Here is a 9,838-nt window from a genome sequence, read left to right as displayed (position 1 = left end):
GGATATAAATAACAGACGGGCTGGCTGCGAAAAAATCCCGGGGTGGGGGCTAAGGGGGTGAGGAAGAAGGGACTTACGAAGAGTCGGGTGGTATCGTGGCGATCTGGAAAAATCTACCAAGGCTGGTGACTGACAAAGGGAGTGGAAGGACGAAGGGATTTAAGAATGAATCTTGGTACAAAATCTGGGAATAAGAACACGGAGCGGGAGGAGCTCATGCCTTTTTGCCCCACCCCCATCGCGTGTCCTACCCAGTCCACAGAATGCGCCTCCAGATCGGCAGGCAGGGCTGCACATGGAAAGGGCACGGGTTTGGAGTTCAGGGTCTTGCCCGACTACAGATCTCTTGCAAGCTGAGGAAGGTCTCTGAGCCTCAGTTTCTGCATCTGTACAATGGGAATCTTAATGCTTAAAAGAGGATGGTTGTGAGCCTCGCTGGAACGAACTTCTAAGAAAGCTATGCTCAGCAAATAAAATGGAAGGCAGTGTAGACCCGAGGCCTCCCTCCAAGGGGTGCCACGGCAGGCCCTATCCCTTCCCCCTTCCACGAGTCTCCCAGGCTCTGCAAAGGCCGGTAAGGGCAAAGCCGAAATCTGACTCCCTATAGAGCGACGCGGCGCCACCCTGGGGAGCGGGCCCTGGCGCTTCTCCTGTTAGAGTCGATACCCACGGCCCGCGCTCGAGGAGCAGCCGGTCGCCGCGATGCCTGCAGCCCCTGCGCCCCAGCCTGTGGCGGGTGGGGTTGGGGCCGCGGCGGCGAGGAGAGGGCGGGGCCGGGGGCCGGGCTTCCCGGGGGAGGGCCGGGCGCGCTCCGGGAGGCGGCGGCCCCGGCCCGAGAGCGGCAGGACTCTGGCCGGAGCGTGGCCGGACCCCCACCCTCCGAGACGCCCAGGGAGGACGCGGTGAGTGCTGCCCCGGCGGGAACCACGGGGAGGCGGCGGCGGGAGAGCCCGCCCTCTCCTCCCGCTCCTAAAGTTTGCAATGGGACCGACTCCCGCTCTGGGAACCCGCGGCTACCCAACTCCGTGCGGGGACAGGAATAGGTGCCGCCGAGTGGAGCGGGCGTCTCATCTGCTGCGCCGCGCACCCCGCAATTTCCCAGGCTGGCAGTGGAGACGGGGACGTCGGGGGTGGAGGGGCACACCATCTCCTGGGGCTTTTCAAAGGCCGCCAAACGCCCTTTGGGGGCCCCGCTGCCCGGGGACCCTTCGCTCTCTGCAAAGAGCCCTAATTCCTGGGCCGCTATCCCGGGTCACCTTCCGGAGTCCACGGCCGGGCTGGCCCGGCAGGGTGCGCCCCCTCCCCTCAGCGGTGATCGACTGGCCCCACCCCCGCCGAGACCAAGTTCAACAAGTTTGGCCAACAAATCCTAAAGCCTCCATGGTTAGGCCTTGGCCCGGCCGCTCCGCGTGGGCTCCACCGGCTCCGAGTTGTGTAGCTCCGGGCCGGCAAGAGGGCCGGTCGAAGGGCGCCGTCCAAAAGGGTTGAGGCCAGAGACGGGCAGCCCCTGGGCTCCGAGGTCTGGTGTGGAGGCTCCGGGTTTGGAGTGCGTCATCAGGGAGCAGGCACCTCGGGCTGCAGGTCGGGTTTCCAAAAGTGCCCCTTTGTTATGCCCCTCCCTGGCCCTGCCTCCTCCCCTCTCCCTGCGCCACCCCTTCCCCCACCCTCTGGGGCGGCTCTGGCTGCTGGTCCCAGCCGCTCTAGCCTAGGCACCACTCTCTGGACCAATGGGCCGCCCACTCCTGAGCCTTCACATCTTAGGGCTTAGGGAGGATGGGGAGGGGCTGCTGGGAGAAGAAACCCTTGGGCGCAGCCTGTGACTCAGGAGGATGGGCAGGGCAGGGTGGCAGTGCTCCCTCCCAGTGGCATGCCCCCAGCTTCTGGGAAGGGTAGGGGCTGGTCTGCGCCCAGGTGGGGGGGTACCTACCTGCCTTAGGTAGGGCGAGTGGGTTCTTCCCTGAGGCTCAGGACTCCCTTACCTTGGCCCAGGCAGTTATGAGGAGGCCCTGCCAAGCCGCAGCAGACTTCTGCAGGCCCAGTAGGTACTGGCTACCCCGGCTGGGAAGCGTTCATTATTAGCTTTCTGAGCTCTTGCGGGTGGCAGAGTGTGTTCTGGGGACCAATCTGGGTCTCTGCTGAAGTCAGGAGGCACAAGGTGCTGGCTCTCCTCAACAGGGGCCATGGTTTGCACTGCCCACCCCCACGGCTGGATCTAGCCAGGGCTGCGGGGCCTGGCTGTGCCTGGGACTCTGGGCTTGTGTTTGCTCTGGGAGGCGGGAGGGAGCAGTGCCAGCAAGCACACACAGCTTGCTCTGTTCTGGGGCTAGAGAGAGGGAACGGGTGGGGGGCAGCTCTCCCGGGAGCCAAGCCTGGAGGCTGGAGCAGGCAGGGGGCCCGGGCCCCTGGATACCTCACTGGGACAGCTCCGAAGGCTCTGTGATTTACAGCTGTGGCTCTGTTTCTCTCCATCTGGTTGGCAAGTCCTTTCTGGGTAAATGGGGCAGATTCAAGAGGAAGCAAGGTGAAGTGCCGAGGACCCTTGCGGACCAGCTGCTCCGTCCCTCTCCTGCTCTGTACCCAGACACCTCCATCCACTGCAGGCCTCAGCTCTCTCTCCGAGCTATTAGGGCTGGATCCCACTTCAGGCAAGCTTTCTCACAGCTGCTCTAGCCATCAGGTTCCCTGGTCTTTAGGTAGATGTCGTTTGTTTCTTCATTCAACTGCTAACTCCAATGCCTGAACAAACACAAATTGGACCACCTCTGTCAACGACTGGGGACAGATTCTGCCCTGTCAGTCACAACCCAATGGAACATATCATATATAACTGGACTGAGGGCTCACAAGGGGCTGTGTAAATGGGGATGGGGCAGTGGGGTGGGGGAGACTGTGAAGATGCCTCAATGTGAGTTTTGAAGGATGGATAGTTGTTTGTCCGTTTGGAGGGGAGCAGTGTGATAGAGTCCTGATTTGGGGGCAGAGGGCACATACTGTGTCCTGGGCCTCATGGTGTCCCTTGGGCCTGCTCAGAGGAGGAAGCAGTTTCCTTCTAGGGGCTTGAGTCAGTGCTAGGGACAGCTGAGACCCTGCCAAGGGTCAGGAGGGGAGTGGCCGCGTGCCATTGTGTCCTCTAACCTCTGGGGTGGTGGCTTTGGGGTTGGAATCCGCCTGCCCTCCTCTACAATTCTGGAGCACACTCTTACAAGCGCCTGGTCACCTGTCTGACTCCTCCCATTCTGCCCCAGACTCTGGGCTTTTTGAGGGTGGGGCTGAATTACTCATTACTCATGGAGGCTTGTGGGACCTCAGTGGATGCTGTGGAACAGGATGAATGTCCCTTGTGACTGTCAGGCCCTCATATTTCTTGCTCATTGCCTGGTTTGAGTCTTTTTTTTTTTAAATTAATTAATTTATTTATTTTGAGAGAGAGCTAGAGAGCTCGTGGGAAGGGCAGAGAGAGGGAGAGAGATAGAATCCCTAGCAGGTTCCGCACCATCAGCACAGAGCCCAACGTGGGGCTCAAACCTTGAGATCGTGACCTGAACGGAAATCAAGAGTTGGACGCTTAACGGATTGAGCCACCCAGGTGCCTCTCCTGGTTTGAGTCTTTTTTTTAAATTTAATTTTATTTTAATGTTTATTTATTTTTGAGAGAGAGACAAAGAGCGAACAGGGGAGGGACAGAGAGAGAGGGAGACACAGAATCCAAAGCAGGCTCCAGGCTCTTAGCTGTCAGCATAGAGCCTGACGCAAGGCTCGAACCCATGAACCACGAGATCATGACCTGAGCTGAAGTCGGATGCTCAACCGACTGAGCCACCCAGGCACCCCTTCCTGGTTTGAGTCTTAAACCAGCCCTGGCACAGAAGACCAGGAGGCAAAATTTCCATCTTAGGAGGGAGCCAAGGCTTCCTTAGGAGGACAGTAAAATGCACTTGTTCAAGCTTCTTGGCCAAGATAGGATTCGGGCCTCTTGGCCCCCAGTCTGCTCTTGCTGGCAAAGGGAGCTACTGGAGTGTGGCCGGGAACCCTCTGACTTGGCCTCGTCTGGTAAAGGGTCGCCTTGTTGTTCAAGCAAAGGCGATGGCGCCTGGCTTGGGCAGGTATCCTCTTTTCTCATCTGTAGTTGGGTGGGGGGCGGGGGCAGCAGGGCCCTCTGCCCACCACCCACCCCGCCTGCCGCCTAATCCCCTGCTGGATCGTGTGACCCGCCTGGCATTCTCCTGGCTGGAATCTGGCGCTTCTGACAGCAGTTGCTATATCGGGGGAGCTGGGCACCGCCCTGGACGCTCTAAGTCCCTGCCCTCACCCCCTGCTTTGCTTTTTTGCTTTTGTCAGCTTCAAGGCAGAATCACGGTTGAAGCTTTAAGAGTTGGACGCCCAGGTCCCTGAAGTGATCTGTAGGCCCCCCCGGTAGGTGGAATGAGGCTGGGTGGGGGAGGGGGTGGGCAGACTCATGGCATGAGGAAGAGATTTGAAGTGGCCACCCTTTCTCCTATCCCAGCCCCTCCCGGGGCCTTCCAGACGTCTACCTGCTAAGTCCTAGCTCTGACAGTTCCTTAGATGGTGGGGATGGTAGTGGGGACAAAGCCCAGGGATAGGAGAGGATCTTCTTCTCTCCCCAAAAGTGTATATCCGGCTTCCCTGCTTACCCCTCTGCTCTCCACAGCCCCAGTCCGCCACCATTCCGTGCTGCAGGGACACCATGGCCCCAGAGGAAGACGCTGGAGGGGAGGCCCTAGAGGGCAGTTTCTGGGAGGTGAGCAGCTGGGTCCTAGGTTTGGGGGTACCCACTCCACTCTGGGCCCAGCCACCTCTCCAGGGAGGAGGCTAGCTGTCAGCCCCAGCCCTGGGGGGGGCTTCTCCCTGGCGACACTGCCTTTCTCCTGTCTGCCCCAGGCTGGCAACTACAGGAGGACCGTGCAGCGGGTGGAGGACGGGCATCGGCTATGTGGGGATCTGATCAGCTGTTTCCAGGAGCGCGCCCGCATCGAGAAGGCCTATGCCCAGCAGCTGGCTGATTGGGCCCGCAAGTGGAGGGGCACCGTGGAAAAGGGTGAGGCCGCGCTTGGGCCTAGCCAGGAGCAGAGGGCCACTGAGGGTAGGGAGATCAGACAAGGCAGATTCGTTTTTGCACCTCTTATGGAAAGCTTGAGGCTTCCATGTCTGCCTTCCCTTTGAAGAGCGAAGAGCCTCCTGGTTATTCTTACAGTTGTGCTGTTAAGAGTTTGCAAAGTATGGTCATCACTTATTTTGATATTTGTAACAGCCCCGTGATGGAGACAGTCCTGTTCTATCCATTTTCTAGAGGAGAATCCAGAAGTTCAGAGACGCTTAGTGACTTGCCTGAGGTCACACAGCTAGGAAGAGCTAAAGCTTGAACCTAGGTCTTCTGACTCAAGAGCTTGGATCTTTCCATCCTAACCAGCTGCATTCCTTGAGGGCAGAGGCTAGTTCTTCCTTTTGGGACAATAAAGTATAGTGGTTCATACAGGGTTTGATTCTCAGTTCGACTTGTAGCTGTAATGCTTTGGGCAGTTAACTTCACTTTTCTGGGCTGCTGTTTGTTGTCTGTTAAATGTTGACCACGACATTCTCTGCATGGTGGTGGATAAAGATTCAGTGAGATCTCGTATATCGAGGCACAGAGTAGATACCGATAAAGCAGCAGCTGACATCTTTGTTGTTCATCTCTGCATTCCCTCTGTGCCTGGTGCCCGGCGCGGCACCCAGTGAGAGGGGGTGGGCTGGTTTCTGGTGACGTCCCTGGCCTGGCCCAAGCCCCTTCCTCCCTGCAGGCCCCCAGTACGGCACGCTGGAGAAGGCCTGGCACGCCTTCTTCACGGCAGCTGAGAGGCTGAGTGCGCTGCACCTGGAGGTGCGGGAGAAGCTTCAGGGGCAGGACAGCGAGCGGGTGCGCTCCTGGCAGCGGGGGGCCTTCCACCGGCCAGTGCTGGGTGGCTTCCGCGAGAGCCGGGCCGCCGAGGATGGCTTCCGCAAGGCCCAGAAGCCCTGGCTAAAGAGGCTGAAGGAGGTGAGCCTGGGAGGGGTGGGTCCCTTCCTGAATCCGCCCTGGGCCACCGGGGCCGGGGCTTGGCGCGCAGGGTCCAGACTTGTCCCCGTGCGTGCCAGGTTGAGGCGTCCAAGAAGAGCTACCATGCGGCCCGGAAGGAGGAGAAGACAGCCCAGACTCGGGAGAGCCACGCAAAGGCAGACAGCGCCGTCTCCCAGGAGCAGCTGCGCAAGCTGCAGGAGCGGGTGGAACGCTGCACCAAGGAGGCTGAGAAGGTACCGGGCGGCCGACAAGCCTTTCCCAGCCCTCTTCCTCACCTGCCACCTCTTCTCCAGGTCATCATTTAAAAGAGGACCCAGAGAGGGGCGCCTGGGTGGCGCAGTCGGTTAAGCGTCCGACTTCAGCCAGGTCACGATCTCGCGGTCTGTGAGTTCGAGCCCCGCGTCGGGCTCTGGGCTGATGGCTCAGAGCCTGGAGCCTGTTTCTGATTCTGTGTCTCCCTCTCTCTCTGCCCCTCCCCCGTTCATGCTCTGTCTCTCTCTGTCCCAAAAATAAATAAACGTTGGAAAAAAAAATTAAAAAAAAAAAAAATAAAAGAGGACCCAGAGAAAAGATGATGCTTTACCCAGGGAAAGAAGCGGTGCAGTTTTGGGTGTTGGGAGGAGCTTAGCAGTTGAGGAGACCTTCCAGCTCCTTCCACCGCATCCTGCCTGGGACAGGCTCTCATGTGGCCTGCTCTTCCAGAGCACCCGTTCCTCCAGCTCTGCGTATCTGCTGCTCCGTTTCTACCTCCTCCATGAAGCCTTTCCCCGTTCCGCCCACCGCTCCCTATAGGTTGACCCTCACCTCACTCTCCATCCTCGCTCACCAGACTCTCAAAGCTGCTCTGCCCAAGTGTGACCTCCCTTGTTAGGCTGCTGGGGTCTTGGAGGGCAGGAGCTGGGTCTGTAGAATGATTGCTGCCGGTGCCTAGCCCGGGGTCTCTCGCCCATGGCGGCGCTCAGTAAACACGAGCGGAGTCCTTGTCCTCACCGGGCCCCTCCTGTCCCACCCAGATGAAAACCCAGTATGAGCAGACGCTGGCGGAGCTGCATCGCTACACCCCGCGCTACATGGAAGACATGGAGCAGGCCTTCGAGACCTGCCAGGCCGCGGAGCGCCAGCGGCTTCTGTTCTTCAAGGATATGCTGCTTACCTTACACCAGCACCTCGACCTCTCCAGCAGTGAGAGGTATGGCCTGCGAGGTGGGCCTGGAGGTCTGGGCAACGCTGGGTCTCCTCCATCTCCCCCAGGCTCTGGCCAGGTGCAATGAGTTTGGGGGGCGGTGCTGGGGCTCGGGGTTCCCCGGTGTGAGGCTGTGCTTCGGGTCACAGGTTCCAGGAACTCCACCGAGACCTGCATCAGGGCATCGAGGCAGCCAGTGACGAAGAGGATCTGCGCTGGTGGCGCAGCACCCACGGGCCAGGCATGGCCATGAACTGGCCACAGTTTGAGGTATGGGAGGTGTGGGGGGCTCAGCCTGGACCTGAGGAGGGAGGCTAGGGCTTGGGATGAAGTAGGTGAAGGTCTGAATGGCTCCGGCTGCCTCCACAGCCCCACGGCCCAGTCTGAGCCTAAGCACTGTCCCCATAGGAGTGGTCCTTGGATACACAGAGGACGATTAGCAGGAAGGAGAAGGGTGGCCGGAGCCCTGATGAGGTTACTCTGACCAGCATCGTGCCCACGAGAGATGGCGCTGCACCCCCACCCCAGTCCCTGGGGTCCGCAGGGTAAGAGCCAGAAACCTGGCTGTGGGAAGGAAAGATCTCTGCCCCCTGCCCTGCCTTCTTTCCCTCTGTCTCCTTCCCTTCATTCCTCTCACACCCAAAGTGGGGTTGAAAATTGGTGCCAGGAACCTCAGGACCTACTCAGTAGTTACAAGGATGCCGGTGTTCATGGTGGTTTAGATTTGCCAGGCGTTTCCCATGGTCCCTCTTGTCTACTGCTCACATCAGCCCTGTGTGGCAGGAAATGCACCAAGCTCACAGGCATGTGTGGCAGAGCTCAGACTGGGATTTTTCAGTTTCTCCCCACCTGCCTCTCCCAGGATTCTTCCAGAGGGTGAGCCCTTGGCCCTGAGTCCTAGGCTCTCTTGCTCAAGGTGGTCCTCGGGCCCTGAGCCTGTCCACTTCTGTCTCCTGTCTCTAGCGGTGGGCAGGATGAGGAGTGGTCAGATGAGGAGAACACTCGGAAGGCTGCCACAGGGGTGCGGGTGCGGGCACTCTATGACTACGCTGGCCAGGAAGCTGATGAGCTGAGCTTCCGAGCAGGTACCCAGGGACCCCTTTCCTGTTCCTTTCCAGGCTTCAGCTTCCCCCTTCCTTCCTTTATAACTTGAGCAGGGGTGTGGGAAAGGAAAGCCTAATGTTTACCTCCCAAGGACCAGTTCTCTGATTCTCTCTCTCTTTTTTAATGTTTATTTTTGATTAATTTTGGGGGGAAGGGGAGGGGCAGAGAGAGAGAGAGAGCAGGAGAGAGAATCCCAAGTAGGCTCCACGCTGCTAGTGCAGAGCCCGACATGAGGCTCAAACTCCCGAACCATGAGATCATGACCTGAGCTGAAACCAAGAGTTGGACAGTTAACCAACTGAGCCACCGAGGCGCCCCAGTTCTCTGATTCTTAAGGCTACTCTGGGTCCAGCCCCCAGGAGTCAGAGTGTCTGCTCTGAGCCCTCACCTGCCTCTCAAAGTCACCAGCTTGGGCCTGCTTGATGCATTCAGGGTCTGAGGTGGAGTGGCTTGCTGACTTTGACCTCCCTTTGCCTGAGACAGGTCTCCTCTTCTAGCTGGGTTCTCCTACTGTCCCCTCTCCCTCAGTCCTTGACCCAGTTGCAGAAGCGAGCTGGGCCAGGGCAATTGGCCGTGACTAATCCTCCTTCCCCCAGGGGAGGAGCTGCTGAAGATGAGCGAGGAGGATGAGCAGGGCTGGTGCCAGGGCCAGTTGCAGAGTGGCCGCATCGGTCTGTACCCTGCCAATTACGTGGAGTGTGTGGGGGCCTGATCTGCCTTGACAGACCTTCTGCAGCGTTTCTCCACCCTGCGTCAGAGCCCAGCTTCTCTTGGACAGCCGACCCGAGGACCCTGGACCATGGTGCCCCCTGCTGCCCTTCTGTCCCTTGAGGAGGAAGGAAGTCCTGGGTCCCAGGGAGGGGGGCGGCCTGCATCTAGGAAGGGACTGGTAGGGAAGGGCCAACTGAGTCTAGCCTGAGGGGAAGATAGGGAGGTCAGGAGGTGACAGAAGGGCTCAGGGGTGCCTGGGCCTCTCCAGGAATGCATGGGTCTCCCCAGGAGCCGTGGACCCAGTTCCTGGTCTCAGTGTTTTGGGATTCCTGGGGTGGTCTTGGGGTGGTGAGTGTAGTTCTGGGCTAGGAGCACTCTCCTGTGACTTGTTTTAGTGTGTATTAAAGTTGGAGAAAAAAAAAAAAAAGCACTGTCAGGTGTGTGTGCATCTTTTCTGATACTCCACCCTTGCCAGACTGCAGAGGGCATCTGGAGAGAGACACTGAGTGGGGAGGTGTGTGGGTCTAAGAGTATGTCATGGAAAAAGGTTTGCCAGTTTGGTATCTGCTCTGGAACTTCGGGACCCTAATCTGGGGTGGGAGGTACTCGAGATTGGGTTTGGTGTGAGCCCGCCAAGGCTGGAGGCTGACTACTGAGTTCTGGGCTGGACGGGGGCCCAGACAGTTTGTCTTCCCGTTCAGGCCGGTGGGACCATAAGTGCTTGGTAGGGCTGTTAATCATCACTCATCCATCGGGAACTGGCCCCATCTGAGACCCTTGGCCAC

At 58.9% G+C, this 9,838-nt stretch overlaps 1 protein-coding gene across 3 annotated transcripts; it reads left to right on the top strand.

The window, feature by feature from the left end:
• The first annotated feature begins 343 nt into the window (after positions 1 to 343).
• PACSIN3 (protein kinase C and casein kinase substrate in neurons 3) lies at positions 344 to 9,465 on the top strand. Of its 3 annotated transcripts, none has more exons than XM_043582444.1 (11): positions 344 to 574; positions 4,339 to 4,413; positions 4,670 to 4,759; positions 4,900 to 5,056; positions 5,799 to 6,034; positions 6,133 to 6,288; positions 7,069 to 7,244; positions 7,388 to 7,508; positions 7,647 to 7,783; positions 8,202 to 8,323; positions 8,939 to 9,465. In XM_043582444.1, the coding sequence occupies exons 3-11, from the start codon at positions 4,706 to 4,708 to the stop codon at positions 9,052 to 9,054; spliced, it is 1,275 nt and encodes a 424-aa protein (XP_043438379.1). In that variant the 5' UTR covers positions 344 to 574; positions 4,339 to 4,413; positions 4,670 to 4,705; the 3' UTR covers positions 9,055 to 9,465. The 3 variants fall into 3 exon arrangements, with proteins under 3 accessions (XP_043438379.1, XP_043438378.1, XP_043438380.1); XM_043582443.1 differs by lacking the exon at positions 344 to 574 and adding an exon at positions 789 to 902; XM_043582445.1 differs by lacking the exons at positions 344 to 574; positions 4,339 to 4,413 and adding an exon at positions 804 to 902.
• The last annotated feature ends 373 nt before the right edge of the window (positions 9,466 to 9,838 follow it).

This window comes from Prionailurus bengalensis, chromosome D1, assembly GCF_016509475.1.
Source record: "Prionailurus bengalensis isolate Pbe53 chromosome D1, Fcat_Pben_1.1_paternal_pri, whole genome shotgun sequence".
Lineage (NCBI taxonomy): Eukaryota > Metazoa > Chordata > Mammalia > Carnivora > Felidae > Prionailurus > Prionailurus bengalensis.
The sequence above is the reverse complement of the archived record's forward strand: the minus strand, read 5'-3'. Positions and strand labels throughout refer to the sequence as shown.